General features: G+C 54.3%; 12 protein-coding genes across 12 annotated transcripts; 5 read left to right on the top strand and 7 right to left on the bottom strand.

Annotated features, from left to right (window-relative positions):
- The first annotated feature begins 753 nt into the window (after positions 1-753).
- On the top strand, positions 754-2,907 carry BAUCODRAFT_33904 (uncharacterized protein). The gene is made up of 2 exons (XM_007677916.1): positions 754-2,698; positions 2,755-2,907. Exons 1-2 carry the CDS (start codon positions 872-874, stop codon positions 2,896-2,898), a joined length of 1,971 nt encoding a protein of 656 aa, XP_007676106.1. The 5' UTR covers positions 754-871; the 3' UTR covers positions 2,899-2,907.
- Positions 2,908-3,089: 182 nt separating this feature from the next.
- BAUCODRAFT_480148 (uncharacterized protein) lies at positions 3,090-3,887 on the bottom strand. The gene is made up of 3 exons (XM_007678375.1): positions 3,784-3,887; positions 3,611-3,720; positions 3,090-3,553 (listed from the first exon to the last, which is right to left on the bottom strand). The coding sequence occupies exon 3, from the start codon at positions 3,518-3,520 to the stop codon at positions 3,248-3,250; it is 273 nt and encodes a 90-aa protein (XP_007676565.1). The 5' UTR covers positions 3,521-3,553; positions 3,611-3,720; positions 3,784-3,887; the 3' UTR covers positions 3,090-3,247.
- Positions 3,888-4,400: 513 nt separating this feature from the next.
- On the bottom strand, positions 4,401-5,644 carry BAUCODRAFT_89601 (uncharacterized protein; the record flags this gene model as incomplete). Its single annotated transcript, XM_007678153.1, has 2 exons — positions 5,238-5,644; positions 4,401-5,057 (listed from the first exon to the last, which is right to left on the bottom strand). Coding segments are annotated over exons 1-2 (1,035 nt in total), but the record flags the coding sequence as incomplete, so codon positions are not given.
- A 294-nt stretch (positions 5,645-5,938) lies between these two features.
- Positions 5,939-6,478, bottom strand: BAUCODRAFT_479652 (uncharacterized protein). Its single transcript, XM_007678374.1, has one exon. It carries the CDS (start codon positions 6,436-6,438, stop codon positions 6,022-6,024), a length of 417 nt encoding a protein of 138 aa, XP_007676564.1. The 5' UTR covers positions 6,439-6,478; the 3' UTR covers positions 5,939-6,021.
- Positions 6,479-6,483: 5 nt separating this feature from the next.
- Positions 6,484-6,731, top strand: BAUCODRAFT_478447 (uncharacterized protein). Its single transcript, XM_007678373.1, has one exon. It carries the CDS (start codon positions 6,489-6,491, stop codon positions 6,705-6,707), a length of 219 nt encoding a protein of 72 aa, XP_007676563.1. The 5' UTR covers positions 6,484-6,488; the 3' UTR covers positions 6,708-6,731.
- On the bottom strand, positions 6,731-7,748 carry BAUCODRAFT_478504 (uncharacterized protein). Its single transcript, XM_007678372.1, has one exon. It carries the CDS (start codon positions 7,316-7,318, stop codon positions 6,755-6,757), a length of 564 nt encoding a protein of 187 aa, XP_007676562.1. The 5' UTR covers positions 7,319-7,748; the 3' UTR covers positions 6,731-6,754.
- Positions 7,749-7,911: 163 nt separating this feature from the next.
- Positions 7,912-8,945, top strand: BAUCODRAFT_148130 (uncharacterized protein; the record flags this gene model as incomplete). Its single annotated transcript, XM_007678371.1, has 2 exons — positions 7,912-8,179; positions 8,242-8,945. The coding sequence occupies 2 exons, from the start codon at positions 7,912-7,914 to the stop codon at positions 8,943-8,945; spliced, it is 972 nt and encodes a 323-aa protein (XP_007676561.1).
- Positions 8,946-9,230: 285 nt separating this feature from the next.
- Positions 9,231-9,916, top strand: BAUCODRAFT_33901 (uncharacterized protein). Its single transcript, XM_007677915.1, has 2 exons — positions 9,231-9,473; positions 9,532-9,916. Exons 1-2 carry the CDS (start codon positions 9,320-9,322, stop codon positions 9,906-9,908), a joined length of 531 nt encoding a protein of 176 aa, XP_007676105.1. The 5' UTR covers positions 9,231-9,319; the 3' UTR covers positions 9,909-9,916.
- Positions 9,917-10,290: 374 nt separating this feature from the next.
- Positions 10,291-10,992, bottom strand: BAUCODRAFT_148129 (uncharacterized protein; the record flags this gene model as incomplete). Its single annotated transcript, XM_007678370.1, has 1 exon — positions 10,291-10,992. The coding sequence occupies one exon, from the start codon at positions 10,990-10,992 to the stop codon at positions 10,291-10,293; it is 702 nt and encodes a 233-aa protein (XP_007676560.1).
- Positions 10,993-11,174: 182 nt separating this feature from the next.
- BAUCODRAFT_479377 (uncharacterized protein) lies at positions 11,175-12,204 on the bottom strand. The gene has a single exon (XM_007678369.1). The coding sequence runs from the start codon at positions 11,851-11,853 to the stop codon at positions 11,281-11,283; it is 573 nt and encodes a 190-aa protein (XP_007676559.1). The 5' UTR covers positions 11,854-12,204; the 3' UTR covers positions 11,175-11,280.
- Positions 12,205-12,554: 350 nt separating this feature from the next.
- On the top strand, positions 12,555-14,675 carry BAUCODRAFT_24288 (uncharacterized protein; the record flags this gene model as incomplete). Its single annotated transcript, XM_007677806.1, has 2 exons — positions 12,555-12,689; positions 12,762-14,675. 2 exons carry the CDS (start codon positions 12,555-12,557, stop codon positions 14,673-14,675), a joined length of 2,049 nt encoding a protein of 682 aa, XP_007675996.1.
- Positions 14,676-15,144: 469 nt separating this feature from the next.
- BAUCODRAFT_33896 (uncharacterized protein) lies at positions 15,145-15,466 on the bottom strand (the record flags this gene model as incomplete). Its single annotated transcript, XM_007677914.1, has 2 exons — positions 15,221-15,466; positions 15,145-15,168 (listed from the first exon to the last, which is right to left on the bottom strand). Coding segments are annotated over exons 1-2 (211 nt in total), but the record flags the coding sequence as incomplete, so codon positions are not given.
- Positions 15,467-15,618: the final 152 nt, after the last annotated feature.

The following is a 15,618-nucleotide window of genomic DNA, read 5'->3' as shown; positions in this document are numbered from 1 at the left end:
AGCATAGTCCGGCCACCTTGTGTAAACATTGAACCATGAGCGAGTGTGTACGCTACTACCACGCGATCTTGGACTGCTCGACAACTCGGCCAGCGCATGACCGCAATCCTGATATCGAAGTAGGCAGCTAACCAAGAACGACGTGATTGCTGGATCGAATGCGATCGGTGAAGCCTAAGCACACGCACAGATGGCGCAACTGGTTGATGGGAGGCTTGCCAAACAAGAGAAAGCTGCGGCAGATGAGGCACGGTTGGAGAGGTCCTTGCAACGGCAACGTGCTGTTGGAGGCAGGCACAAGTGGGTATAGACATTTCACTCTTGGTGATTGGTGTGCCGTGAAGGCGTAGCGCGCGAGCATTCGGCATATCGTGAACGAGTCACGATCGGCACATCTGGCAAGCTTTGTTACTCCAACAGATAGATGTGAGTGGAGTATAACCATTGAAGGCCCGACGTGCCCACAACGCACATGCTACTACTTACGCAATGTATATACTACTCTGCAACCACATTACTATGGAGAGCACGTTTCGACAAGATTCTCACCTACGTAGCACTGAATGTTTGCTGTGGCACATGGAATTGCTCGACCACAACCTGAATGTTCTCAGGCATTCAGGCCGCATCTAGCTGCATCTCTCGACTTCTGTTTCTCGAATGTTCGCAGTGACGAAGGTGCACGGACCTGGTGCCCACCAACGAGCTTGCCCATAAAACTTCCAAAACAGCAACACCTGCACTTCGACATACACACTTCCCTCTCACACATTTTCTAGTTTTTGCTTAACGGCCTACCCGATCAACAATCACTTCAACGACACGAGCCTTTATACCAACAAACCAAGATCTAGCACACGACTTACCAACCATGGCAGGCGCAATGGGCCCCGCAGTCGGCATTGACTTGGGCACGACCTACTCGTGCGTGGGTATCTTCAGAGATGACCGGATTGAGATCATTGCAAATGACCAAGGCAACCGGACAACGCCCTCTTTCGTGGCCTTCACCGACACAGAGCGCCTCATCGGCGATTCAGCGAAGAACCAAATCGCTATGAACCCTGTGAACACCGTCTTCGATGCGAAGCGTCTCATCGGGCGGAAGTTTGCGGACGCAGAGGTACAGGCCGACATGAAGCACTTCCCATTCAAGGTCATCGACCGGGCCGGGAAGCCTGTCATCCAGGTCGAGTTCAAGGGCGAGACCAAGGAGTTCACACCCGAGGAGATTTCCTCAATGGTGTTGACGAAGATGAGGGAGACTGCAGAATCATATCTCGGTGGCACGGTCAACAACGCAGTCGTCACCGTACCAGCATACTTCAACGACTCACAGCGGCAAGCGACGAAGGATGCCGGTCTCATTGCTGGCCTCAACGTTCTCCGTATCATCAACGAGCCCACAGCCGCCGCCATCGCCTACGGTCTTGACAAGAAGACTCAGGGCGAGCGCAACGTCCTCATCTTCGACTTGGGTGGTGGTACTTTCGATGTGTCGCTGCTCACGATTGAGGAGGGTATCTTTGAAGTCAAGTCAACCGCCGGCGACACCCATCTTGGTGGTGAGGACTTCGACAACCGTCTCGTGAACCACTTCGTCAACGAGTTCAAGAGGAAGCATAAGAAAGACCTGACCTCCAACGCCCGTGCCCTTCGTCGTCTCCGGACAGCCTGCGAGCGTGCGAAGCGCACACTGTCATCATCTGCCCAGACCTCCATTGAAATCGACTCGCTGTACGAGGGCATCGACTTCTACACCTCCATCACCCGCGCCCGCTTCGAAGAGCTCTGCCAGGACCTCTTCCGCTCCACCATGGAGCCGGTTGAGCGTGTCCTGCGCGATGCCAAGATCGACAAGTCTTCCGTGCACGAGATCGTTCTCGTCGGCGGTTCCACCCGTATTCCCAAGATTCAGAAGATGGTGTCCGACTTCTTCAACGGCAAGGAGCCGAACAAGTCCATCAACCCGGACGAGGCTGTCGCCTACGGTGCTGCCGTGCAAGCCGCCATCCTGTCCGGTGACACCTCCAGCAAATCAACCAACGAGATTCTTCTGCTCGACGTTGCGCCGCTGTCTCTCGGTATCGAGACCGCTGGTGGTGTGATGACGCCGTTGATCAAGCGCAATACTACGATTCCCACCAAGAAGTCTGAAGTCTTCTCTACCTTCTCGGACAACCAGCCTGGTGTGCTCATCCAGGTCTTCGAGGGTGAGCGTGCCCGTACCAAGGACAACAACCTGCTTGGCAAGTTCGAGCTTACCGGCATCCCTCCGGCGCCGCGTGGTGTCCCGCAAATCGAGGTTACCTTCGACCTTGACGCCAACGGCATCATGAACGTCTCCGCCCTGGAGAAGGGCACCGGCAAGACCAACAAGATCGTCATTACCAACGACAAGGGCCGTCTGTCGAAGGAGGAGATCGAGCGCATGCTTTCCGAGGCCGAGAAATACAAGGCTGAGGATGAGGCTGAATCTGCCCGTATCCAAGCGAAGAACGGCCTCGAGTCTTACGCTTACTCGCTGAAAAACACCATGTCCGATTCGAAGGTTGACGAGAAGCTCGACGCATCCGACAAGGAGAAGCTGAAGGCTGAGATCGACAAGACCGTGGCATGGCTCGACGAGAACCAGCAAGCGACGAAGGACGAGTACGAATCTCAGCAAAAGGAGCTTGAGTCTGTCGCAAACCCTATCGTAGGTCCATCCCTTTCCCAAACTACTGTTGATGAGCTAGACTAACCTTGTTATAGATGATGAAGTTCTACGGCGCTGGCGGCGAGGGTGGTGGCATGCCCGGCGGTATGCCAGGTGGCATGGGTGGCGGCTTCCCTGGCGGCGCTGGCGGCGCACCCCACGGTGGCGATGACGGCCCGACTGTTGAGGAGGTCGACTAAGCGCTTGCTTTCCAGCATTGACTATTGCATGCATTTACATGGCAAGGCGTTTCGGTTAGAGAGGGCATGGCGGTATGCCACACGATGCCATGACTGGGAGGAAAAGCGACATGGTGTAATTGTACCTTGCACTGTTCAATAGGATTGAATGAACAATTCGACAACATCTATCACAATTGCCAGCCAAAACATTACGTCTTTTCAACACGTGCGATCCTGTTTTCCAAGACCGCAGCTTCAATGATTTCAGCACTTATTGAAAACAGCGTTCGTTGCCTACATGCATGTAGACGGTTGTATCCACGTTGACGGGCCTTGCCTCAGTAGAGTGCGTTTGGGTTGGCATTGTCTAGTAAGCGAGCCTCCTCCAACGCCTACGCTCCTCCTTCAGCGTGTCAACCACACGATCATACGCATCGAAGATGATTCGATAGCTGGACTTCAGCTTCTCGTGCCGCCGCTTGAGATCGTTGTACTCGCGCTCCTTGCGCAGCAGAGCGTCGCTCTTGTGTCTGAGCCTCCGGTTGAGACGTTCTATCTCGTTCCACAGGGTCGGCACATCGGTGCCGTACCGATCTTGAGAAAGCTGATTGATGAAGTAGGATGAGTAGCCGTGTGACATCGGTTGATTGGAACGTGAGCCAATGAGTATGGGCTGTAGGCTCCGCGATATTAGTGCATCGGTACTTGTCACGCTCTCGATGGCACGTACCACAATGGTCCGTGAAGCTATCTCCTTGTTGTTGACTTTGTTGACTTTGGGCTCTCAGGCATGGGATACGCTCCACTTACGCGGCGACCTTTATCTATACCGCTCAATGGCTGTGCATGCCTAGCTGTCAGAATACATCACGCTCACTCCACTGCTTGTCAGATGGCCCACACATGCTGCATACGGGCGTCCCCAATGCCGAGCTACGTAGGGTACCCACCGGCTTATGGTTGGAGAGGCAGTACATTGTTACCAGTTGGTGAAATGCGGCAGCGTCTTTGCGCGGTTGCAGTCGGCCGATGAGCTGCAGCACTGCCACGCCAAGGCCTGCAGCTGCACAGAGGGAGAGCTTCAACCAGTCAAGGAGCTTGACGTGCCACCATGAAGCGAACGGGCGGCCTTCGAACTGCTGCAACAGTGGCACGTTCGATGGTACGAGATGCATCACGCACATGTCGTCGCATCGGCCTGCTTGATGCAGATGGTAATGGCATTGGTATATCGCTGCCCTGAGTCAGCGCACATAGTTTGATATCTGTGATGCTCTTCGAAACAAGCAAAGTAGAACCAGTCCATGTTTTGGGTATCTTCTCTATCACCATCCAAAGCCACTTCGAAGACGAGAGGCACCTCAGCCAAGAGAGACGAAAGCTGGGTTGTCTCCTTCCTTCACAAGCATCTCGCCACCACCAATGCCTCTTGAAGCGTCTGTTCGGTCGCGGATCTCACCACCATCCGGCCCGCCAACGCCCGCATCCGTCTGCGTCCCCCCAGATCTTTGATTTGCGCGCCGCTTCGCGTCCATCTCGCGCTCGTGCATCATCAGAGAGTATTGCCGCAAGCTGAAGAGGATCATGACGACCACAATGAATAGACTGAGAATGACACGCCGGGTCATGACCCACCGCAAGCCTTCCACCTCCGAGCGGGCGTCCGCTTGCAGCTCGACCGTGATCTTGTAATTGAGCTGCTGAATCTTGCTCTCCATGCTACGCTGCTCGTTGCGGACAGCCATCTTCCGGTCGTCGAACATGCCCTTCAGCTCATCTTTCAGCGTGGCCGTCTCCTGGCCCAGACGCTGGCCAAGGATATCCACTTCGTGCTGCAGCTGCGTACGCTCCGTGCGCATCTTCTCCTGCTCGCCCTTGCGTCTGCCCATGACCTCCGTCTTCAATTCTGCGCATGCCGCACGAAAGAGGTACGTCTCGTTCTCCACCATGCTCTTCGAGACGAGCGCTTCCTTTGCCAAATCCATATTGTCAGCCAGGATGAGCCGCATCGCTTTCATGGCGGTGACGGATTGATCTTCGCTCCAACCTCCATCGTTCAGCCGCTTTACCAGGCCATATGAGTCGAAGTGATGCACGTAGCGTGAGGGTTCCAGATGTGGCGCTTTGACAGGCGGACTGTGCTCCTCGAATGTCCGTCCTGGATGCTCCTCAGGATGCTGATCCGCTGAGGCGTGCTGTCGCTCACCTTGTGTTTGCTGTTCAAAATCGGGCATTTGGTCCAGCAGTGACTCCACAGGTTTGCCGTCTGTAATCTTTGCGCCACCTCCCATGCCCGCCGGCTCACCAGCATCAAGCATAGGGTCAGGTCTTATCGGCGTTTGAGCTTCGCTATCTACCGTCGTAGGCTCTGTCCGCTTGTCTTGCTCCGCCTTGCTCGATTCCACCTGCTCCGCCTTACTCGCTTCCACTTGCTCCGCCTTAACTTCCTTCTCGCCATCCCGTTGCAGCTTTTCTCCAATCTTTGGGAGCTTCACCTGGACATCGGCGGACTGGTCGCCCGTACGCGGGCCGAAGCTCTTCCCTCCACCCAGATGCGGCGGCGGTTCGTTTGCCGTGCCATACCGCTGCGTGATGGTTTCTTGCTGTTTCCGGCGACAACTTGGGTGATAGGCCCGATTGCGGACAGCCGCGCGCGCCGCTCTTACGGGAGGAGCACACGGCTCTGCCGCCCTCATGAGCACCGGCCATAGAAAAGGAAGCCGTGGAGCGGCCATAGCGAAGTACTTTCTGATGTTGCTGAGGCCTGAAACAGACTGCCCGAATTGTTGCGATCTTCCCTTTTTGGAAGTGGACCTGACGCAACGCGCCGAGACCGTGGCTAGTACATCCAATAAGAAGACTAAGGTACAGACAGATGGTCCACACACCACTGACTACACGGTGTTCCAATGGTTTGTCGCAACACCTGTATACTGCGAAGATGCATTCATGATATACTTTTAAGCGCTACACCACAGTGGTGGGAAGGCTCCGTGTCTGGTCGAATGTGTCGCAAAGCAAATACCACCGTCCGCCATCATCCTCAGTAGCCAGGGGTATTCCTCACGTGCCCGCCCAACGCTACAATGCACCACAACTTCCGTTCTCCTTCGCTATGCTAACAGTCGAAGTAGTCGCCGTCTACCAGTTGGTCTGGAAGAACTTCCTATCAAGCAGAGGTAACGAATATTTGTTGCTCGTGATGCTGGCGTTATCATCGAAGTCCTTCTCCTTCTCCTTCTTCTTCTGCTCCGCCTCCTCTCCCTGTTTCCTCTCCTCATCCATCATCTCTCCTATGCACGTGTTAGTAGTGAACAGCGCACACGCAGGCTGGTCAATGCTTATGTGAGCTTGCACTGTCATCTTTCTAATGTCGAGGGTTAGAGCGGCTGGAGACACAGTCTCTGGCGGAAGATCCGGAGCCTTCACCCATGGCGCATCGACACCACCTAGAAGCCATGGGAACTCGGTGCTGCGACCGCGCTTGACGAGGTCTCGGTCAAGATCTAGCGCTTCGGGTTCTGCGGGCAACACCCCCTCCCTGGCCTCAGCTACCATCTCGCCTTCGCCGGTACTGTACCTACTCGCCTATCAGCAGGTGGCAGAGGATGGCAACGCGTGGTTTCCGGAGTCAGACATATGCTCGCAATTCTGCTCACTGGGCGCGCCCCCAATCGAACCTGCCCGTCTGCGAGTACACAGACCTTCCACTTCGGCAAGCATGCTGTCTTTCCGTTGGTAGGGATATTGGCTGGACTCATGGAGCTAGAGCATACTTCTCGGTATTGGTACGGCACCTCCGGACAACGTTGAAATACAGTGAGTAAGCCCTTAGATTGTCTGCCGAGATAGCAGATGCTGCATTATCTGAGACTCAAGGCGAGGCAGATGGCAGGAGTGCTGGCTCGACTGCACAAGAACCATCGCTCGAACCATGGAACCTAGCACGAATACTCTTCAAGCGCCGATGCCTGACATTGGGCCGTTGACCAGGATGCATGGGATAGGAAGCGAGATCCATACCTGGTGTCTCAGGAGAGCGGTGGCCAGCCAATGCGGAAAGAATGAGACTTGTATCTACGAGGCAGACAGTGTATTCCAGATCGTCATAGGCGCCGACGATACCTTCAGACTTGGGAAGAAAAGAGGCGGTCAGGAGCCTATCACCCGTCCTTTTCTGCAGCATCCGCTCGCTTTGAATGCTGAACTCATGAGAACGCAGCGAAAGCTTGACCAAATTGACGGCAGACTTTCGGAAGGGCTTTTGTAGAAACGACGTGGACAGTACCATGCTCAGTGTGATCCAGTCTTGTCCGCAAACAGCATGTAACAGAAATAGGGTGGCGGACCTGTACGCATACAAGGAAAGGCAACCACGTGCGAAGCAGAACGACGTCCAGCAGCACAAGTACGTCAAAATACGAGGCGCTGTCAACATTTTCGGCACTGCATTGGGCCGGTAGATAGAGGTTCTAGCAGATCCAGTCCGACATTAGATTCGCTGATCACCGCCCACTAGCAGGAATCGTTCCCTTTGCTCCAGTCAAGAACATTTTGCAGCTCTCACATGAGGAGAGTAAGACACTGGCGAGTAAACTCTTTCGACAGTTGGCGAAGAACGTGGAAATGGCGTGGCTCTTGGTAGTGGTGAACGCTGAAGTTAGGATCCCGCACGTAGATGAATTGGAGACTTAAGGTAATGCACGGGTAGGGCGACAGATGCTCTTCCCGAGAGGATCTGGACAGATAGACGCGGAGGCGCCGTGGCCTTGGTGCCCATACTCATTCAAAGGTATAGATTCCTTCTTGACAGCAGCATGCTCCGATTCACTACGGTACTTCGGGATATCGTGCTCCGACGGCTCGGAACGTATCTCATTTGCCGCTAATCGCTCCCAGCAGAGCCAATGAGCTGGTAACGTGCGGAGCAAAAGCCACTCAGTGGAAGCGTCGTCAATGAGGACTTGAGAGCCGCGCTTATCTGGCAACAACATCTCGAAATGGCGCAGCAAAGTCCCATCCAGAGTCGGCATGGCTGCTCACCGGACGCAGAATATTCTCATTTTTGGGGCGACAGGCCTCATCGGTGAATTCATCATAGATGCAATCCTCGCCAGCAAGGGCAAAGAGTTCAGCCGCATTGGGATTTTCACGTCAAATAACACGCTATGGACCAAGTCTGACGAGATTGACCGACTCAAGGCACGGGGTGTTGAAGTTCTCAGCGGCAATCTCGCATCCGCGGACGCGGTCAGTGAAGCTTACAATGGCTTCGACACAGTGGTCTCTTGCGTTGGTCGTAAGAGCACCTTATGCATCGACTTTGACATTCATGTTAAGCACCAGCTGACATTCCTACAGGGCCCATCATTCACCATCAAGTACAACTGATAGAGTTGGCCGACAAGCATCCAGATGTAAAGAAGTTCTTCCCATCCGAATATGGCACCGACATTGAGTACGGACCTTCATCGGCCAACGAGAAGCCTCACCAGCAGAAGCTCAAGGTCCGTGCAGCACTGAAGGCGACTAAGGATCTGGAGTACACCTACGTCGTGACAGGACCTTACGGAGACGCTGACCGCGGATTGTTCCTCTCCGCTAGGCCGCCAGAAGACGAGGCAGGCGGCACGTTTGATGTCAAACGCAAGCGTGCGGTTCTGCTCGGCGATGGCAATGGCCGCATCAGCTTGACGACAATGCGAGATGTGGGTAAGCTTGTTGTTGCCGCACTCCTTCATCCAGAGGAGGCCAAGAATAGGGCCCTGCGGGTCAATTCGTTCACGACGACGCCCAAGGACATTGTGGCAGAGTTCGAAAAGCAGACTGGTGGTCAATCCTGGAGTGTCGACTTCACGCCGCTAAGCCAACTCAAGCAGCTGGAGCAGCAGGCTTGGGAGCGAGGAGACGCTCATGCAGGCACGCTAACGCTTCGGAGGATTTGGTCGGAAGGCGGCACGCTGTACGAGAAGCGTGACAATGCGCTGATCGGCATGGAGGATAGCGTGGACTCCTTGCAGGACGCAGTGAAGAGGGCTATTGAGGTGCAGAGCAAGGCAACGTAGCTACAGCCGCCAGGTTCCGCTCGCAGTGTGTTCGTCATGGTAGCGGTTAAAGGTGATCACCGGCATCCTCCTAACAATTTGCCCTATCACGATGTGGTGCAATAACAATTGAAACACTTAACCACGGCAATACGGCGTGAAGAAGCGACCCGAGGCTTAACTAGCCGCAAGCTGATCAAGCAAGCTCTTCCACTTCCACTCCACATGCAGTTATTAAAGTGGCAGTCAGGTGGGTCCCCGCTTCGCCACTTTGCTGTGCTGGAGCCCAAGCCATGGTAGTGCTCCGCCGCATAACGTGCAGCTGTGAAGAATCGACATAAGTTTCGTGCCGCGCACGCGATGTCTGTCCACAATCATTCGCCGTGTGCAGCATCATGGACCAAGACAAGAGAGGCGAACATCGCAAGCACTTTCCGGAGAGACCACGAACAAGTGAACCTCCAGCATACGCACCAATCCCACATGTCGTCGCTAGTTCAAGGGCACATACCGTTGAGTGTACATTCAACATCCGCGAGCAGATCTTAGGTACACAATCTGTCCAGTCGTTGCAGTAACGAGAGACGGCGGTCTGATGGCCTTGCAGCCAACGCTCGCGCATTATGGCCCATTGCAGAGCGCCAACACGGGTCGATTGAACATCACAAGAGCTTCATACCGTACTTTGAACTTGTCATCTACGGAGATTTGCCCAAGATCCGCGCCGAGGTCGTGTGGTGCTATAACGATGTTGATGCATCTGTTGGTCAGAAGTTCATGTTCCTCACTACGCCAGACGCAGGAAGTGCTGAGGAGGCCCTTTCCTTACTCCTCCGGCTCTGCATGGCTTTGATTAGCAGGTACCGGGCCGGCTTTTTCTTCTACGAGACTGGGACTACTTACAGAACTGTAGGGTCACTAGGAGGCTGGTACGAACCGACTGCGGACTGCGGCCGCTTCGTGTCGAAGAAGCTCAAGAAATGAATCATAACAAATTTTGCTTGACAGTGTGTGCCAAATGAATGATGTACAAGTGCAGCCGCTGTGAAATCGCTCAACAATCCGCACTCTTTGGATCTAAGGTCTGGCCTATATACAGATGTGTTACCCCAGCCCTCTTTGGATGGACGTTCAAGCTGTAGCATGCAGTCGTCGCGTCATATAGACAAGGCAGACCGGTTTTTGCATTGCGAAATCGCTAATTCCGCCCATGTCCCTGTATGACGTTGTCGAGTATATCAGTACTCACCCTCTGGTCATTAAGCACATCAATGAAGCAAGACATAGGCCGTTGTAACGCTCACAAATTGATAGGGCAAGCCAGTAGACATGCCCGCGAGGATAGCTGTACCATGCACCTCCGTGCCTATGACTGAGCAGATTTTGCTGGGGCTGGCTCCGCCTTGGGAGCCTTGACGTCGAAAAGTAGCGTAAGGATGTTTTCGATCGAGTCCGCATTGTATTTGTCGCCAACCCAGACGTGGTTGAGTCCTTGAGCGATCTCGTTCAGCCAGTCGTCACTGCCGAAGCTGAACGTGGTGAAGGGTACTTGGCGCGCTCTCGCTTTCAGACTGTTTGCTACCGCTCTGCCGAATTCGACCTGCTTAGCCAAGATGGCTTCGATGCTCGACCTTTCTCCTCCAGTCAGTTGCTCCGGCACACACGACACGACGAGGACAGCGTCTCCTGCAGCTAAGAAGGCCTCGTGCGTCTTCGTGAAGCCGACACTCGGCACAAACGGCACATGCATGATGCGATTGTGTTGTTTGCTCATCGCCCGGCCAAGCGTCTCGAACGGGTCAGTGTCGCAGTGTCCGTCTTTCGAACCAGAAGTCGCGGGTGCTTTGAAATCCATTGCCACTTGCAGACTTTGCTGACCGTGAGTGCCTTGATACCCTGTCGGGACGATAATAGGTGTAAAAAGGAGTACAGCCGCAGTCGGATGAAGGTCACGAAACTTGGACAGACTGCCAAACGAGGAACCGGACTCTTCAAACTCCGCTATTAGGGCTGAAGCCTTGCCTCTCGCGACTGCTCGAGGCGTCTGGGTCTGCTTGGGTGACGCCATCCTGAATTCGCTGTTCAGTTTCAAGCTACGCTGTAGGCCGTCAGCCAAATCATCCTGGTGCCTGGAGACCTTCATAATAGGGTGGTGCTGGCGAGCTGGAACACGCTAGGTGACAGTCGCGCAAGTCAGCCAGAGGGATTCGCATGAACGAGTGATAAGTGCGACAAGAATCCAGCGTGATCATAGGAGCCAGGACCGAGCCAATGAGCCGACGGTATGGGAAACCTGCAACGTAGCACAGAAGAAATGCGCTACTGCTTTCGGAAGCGCAGGATGCCGGGCCTCAGTCTAGCTTTGTTCAACGTCTGAACAGTGACGGAGCAGCCTCCAGTCTAATTCGCGTAGAGATGAAGACAAACAGCACCGCCGCCACCCATGACACGGCAGATTCCGGTGACTAAAAGGCGAGCGGAAGCATGCTTTGCAGAGTAGTGTTCTGTGCTTCGCCAGATGCAAGATGTTGTGACAAGATGTAGACAGTTCAGCCGGAAGCTCGCGTAATATGAAGATTGGTGATAAATGGTAGGTCGTACAGCAGAAATGTTGTATGATACTGCCGATATCTGGCTTGGTGAGCACGGCAGCAAGCAGGGAAAGGAAGGGAAAGCGGGATGCGAAGCAAACAGCTGCATGAAACCGAGGAAGTAGTGCATTACCGTATGCGTCGAGCTTGCATTGTGTTACACAGCGAAGAGCGCATAGGATTGGGAGATGACGCCCGCACCGCTGCAGGATAGCATTTCGCCCGTGTCTGATGGGTGAGGTGGAGGAAGTTGTCAGTGTTTGGAAAGCGCAGCGTAATGAGCCCGAAAGATCTTGTCTCAAAGGTGTCTCAGGCTGAGGAGGGTATAGTGTTCGCATTAGCAGTGTTCGGCAGTTGTTCCGAGGTTCTCTTGGGGACTCGTCACGTCGAGACAATAAGACGGCGCAACCTGGTCAGATGCACAAGGATGGGTCATCTTCCTGCGGCCTCCAGCTCTGCAGGCTCTCGCCTAGCGGTTTGTACGACGGCGACAATGAGCTCGGGCAACAGACGGAAGGCAATTGGCCGCTAGTGAACTCGCAATACTATTCGCCAGGGTGATAACGCGAGGAAGAGGAAGGTCCCAGCTGTCGGACAAGCTGCGTAGCCGGTGTTGCACGAACGCTGCCATTGTTCCCACCATGCAGGAGCGCGCCGGCGCTGCACATGAGGTACATTGACGCTAAGCCAGCGCCGTGGAAGCTCCACGAGCATCCCGACGTTCCCACCACACTAGTTCAAACGTCCAATAGCGACGTCGCTGAAGAGCAGTCCTGATGGCGAGCAAGAAGAAAGTGTTCTCCTTCACGACAAGAATTGGAAGCTTGCGGAACGAGCCGAGGGAGCGGCTTCCAAAGCCACTCCTCGAGAGCTTTGGTGCGAGTTGCCGCTTGGTATGATCTGTGCGCCCTTGAAGAGTGTGCGTGAGGTGGTGCAACATTCAAAGACAACCTGTTGATGCTACAACCGCTTAAGTATCTGCGCCGACTTTGCTTCGACCGGAAGGAGACCGCCTGTCCGAGCGGAGTGGCACAGAGATATGGGTAAACGGAACTTCGAGGAGCTTTCAGTAACCGCCACTGGCGTACAGAACCTCGAAGACCGCTTTGGGAAGCGACGCCGTCGGCATGACTACGATGACTTGCCACCCATAAGACAATGGCGATGTAACCTGGTGCGTGGCACACACTCGACCCGCAACCAAATCGCTCTGTATTGCTTCTCCGGACTGACTATCCATTCGTAGACTGGTCTCTCCCAGGAACAAAATCTGTACTTCGTAGCATATGGTCAAGATGTTTATGTCTACGTGCCACAATACCCTGCGCAAGCGGTGTCTAGCCTACCAGTCTTGATTGTACCGTCTCAGCCCACGAGGCCCGATCTAACAGGTTTCCTTGATCCGCGCGAGCCGCATACGATAAATAATCTCATTGTCCACCACCTTGGCACGGATGAGGTCCTGGCGACTGTCCGAGATGATGGAGACGTGGAGATGGTACTGGTGCGACACATCTCGCAGGCCATAACGCGACGAGCAGAGTCTGACAATACTCTTCCCCTACGGGCTAGTGAAGTGAGACCCTTCTTCCAAGAGAATGTCAGCATCAGCGCCTGGGGCTTGTCGATCCACACGCAGGCTCGCATACTGGCTACCAGCTCCAATGCGCATGAAGTACGGATTTTCAAATTCGGGTTGTTGCACGCAGCGAACGATCCGTCATACCCGGACTTATCGCACAACCAGGAAGAACTACCGGATACTGGCTTACGGGCGCCTGGTCCTCACTCTACGAAGAGACGGCCAAGCAGACAGATGGACGTGACACAGCGTGTCATTAACGGCGAAACCAACGTGCCCTACATATCATTCTGTAATACAGGCGATGACCCGGAAGCACGATGGCTGCTCACTACCGACATCGGCGGATACTGCCGCATAATGGACCTGCATTCTGATGCCACGCCTACAACACAGAAGTTCCGCTTCGGGCGATCGTACTTGGGTCAAGGTGGCGGTTTCGACAGGCTTAACGCTGGCTGGGCGATCATGTTTCTGGACAGGCGAAGTTTCCTCTTGGAAGACACGCTGCACGCCGCAGTCGGTCTCACCGAAGGCCAAAGCTTGCCGGGCATTAAAGGTGACGTTCGGATGTGGGACCTGAGTGAGATTGTGGATCAAGTACCTAACAACTCGCTCGCCTTTACACAGAATGGTGTGCGCACGTCAAGGCAGGCGCCTGACCACATTCGCCAGCATGAACGGCAAAACGGCTCTCTCGAACCAGGGTCTCCAGGCATAGGCGCTACTGTTGACCATGATGCCCAAACACCAAGGGATGCAATCGAGATGATCGTGGAGCAACTGGTAGCACAGACGGCGGAAGCTATTGATGACGAGGTTCTGTCTTCCGTACCCGATGATGACCCAGAAGGTGACATAGAAGATGAATACGATGACGATATTGTGCATCTCGTCGAAGATGACGGCGACCCTGATGATGAAGGCACGGAAGACACCGTGTCATTCAACAACGTCTATGGAGGCAGGCGCATTTTTGGAAATCAACCCTACTTCTACCACCAGACGGGCATATGCCACGATCTACCTTGTCCGATCCTGCACGCATCGGTCAAGAACGTGTACCTGCTGCAGCCTTCTAACCAGCGGCTGCATCCAGGTCCTTTCTCCCCGCCCATGGTCGGCATGGCCAACCCTCTCCGGCAGGCAATCCAAAACCAGTTCGCTTACCTGAATGTGTTTGACCGCCTCAATATGAACGCATACATACCGGCTCTTGGCGTCGTTGTGCTCGCTTCGCAAAAAGGTCGTGCGGTCGTGCTGTCGCTTACCAAACTAGCTGCTTCTACGAAGTACTCGGCAGAGATGCGCGGGCATCTCGATCGGCCGAAGACGGACTATGCGATAAGAGTTGAGTGTATACTGCCGTTTGCTCATCAAGAGATGCAGAACCAGCGCCCGTTTGCGCCACTGCATGGCATCGCTGTCGGTCCCCTGCAGGGAACGGAAGGCTTGCTGGAAGAGAAGAAGCGGTGGCGTCTCCTCATGATGTATCAAGATCACTCCATCCTCAGCTACGAGGTCAAGAGACAAATCTGGAGTGACTCTGTGGTAGAGGTAGGAAGAGTGATGGTATAAAGTCATTCTCCACGGTTTACCGATCGACGCCTAGTGGGGTATCTTGCACATGTCCAGCCCAGGAGAATGTGGCAACCACAATGAAAGCTACCGCTTGAGTGTCGTAACGCCTGTCCGTTTGCCGTGGCTTGTGGAGCTTGTGGAGTTTGCCACATCGTGCACCCCCCGGCTCGTGACCACGCAGCGCCAAACACCATGCTAAAGCCTTCACGGTATCTGTCCTAAGCCCACCCCAGTGACTCAGCGGCCTGACTGACAGCCGCTTGAGCTGCAACAGCAGTGTTGACTGCAGCCTGATATGCTGTCTCTGCGAAATCTGTTGCCGCACCTAGCACGGCTTCCGAAGCCTTACTCGCCGTACTTCCAATGTCCGTAAGAGCCATGTCGCCAACAACGTACCAGTATGCTCTCCGACTAACCTCGACTATATGGCTGGGTAGGTAAAGCGTCACGGCGATCGTAAACATGGCTAGCGTCAGGAAGAGGATGGAGTCTGCAGGGCGATCAGTACAGATGCGAACATTATTGGGCAGAAGGGCGCATACTGAAGATGAATTTCTCTGTAGGAGTCAACATGTATAAAGCGAACGTGACTTCATATTGGTAGTTCTTCTTCTGCAACCACTTGACGAACTCGGTCGACTCGGCTCGCTGAAGCAGGAGGAAAGCGGCCATCATTATGATTAGAGCGGCGGCGAACAGCTGGAGGAGTGGTTCATTGTAAAGACTCATGGTTGTTTGCAGCGCACATTCACCGGATGATAGTATGGCTCGGATGCCTGTTGCGCCTCTACATTACATGTAGGAAGGAAAGGAGAGAAGCCACACTAGAAAGGCTTGTTAGGCTCGGCACAAGCGAGATTGTTCCTGAGATCCCCGGATTCCAGACAGCATGTACCTGAACCATCATGAACAATGAACATGTGACTGTATAAGAGGTTGT

Source organism: Baudoinia panamericana (assembly GCF_000338955.1).
Source record: "Baudoinia panamericana UAMH 10762 unplaced genomic scaffold BAUCOscaffold_6, whole genome shotgun sequence".
NCBI lineage: Eukaryota > Fungi > Ascomycota > Dothideomycetes > Mycosphaerellales > Teratosphaeriaceae > Baudoinia > Baudoinia panamericana.
This window is presented reverse-complemented; position numbering and strand designations above follow the sequence as displayed.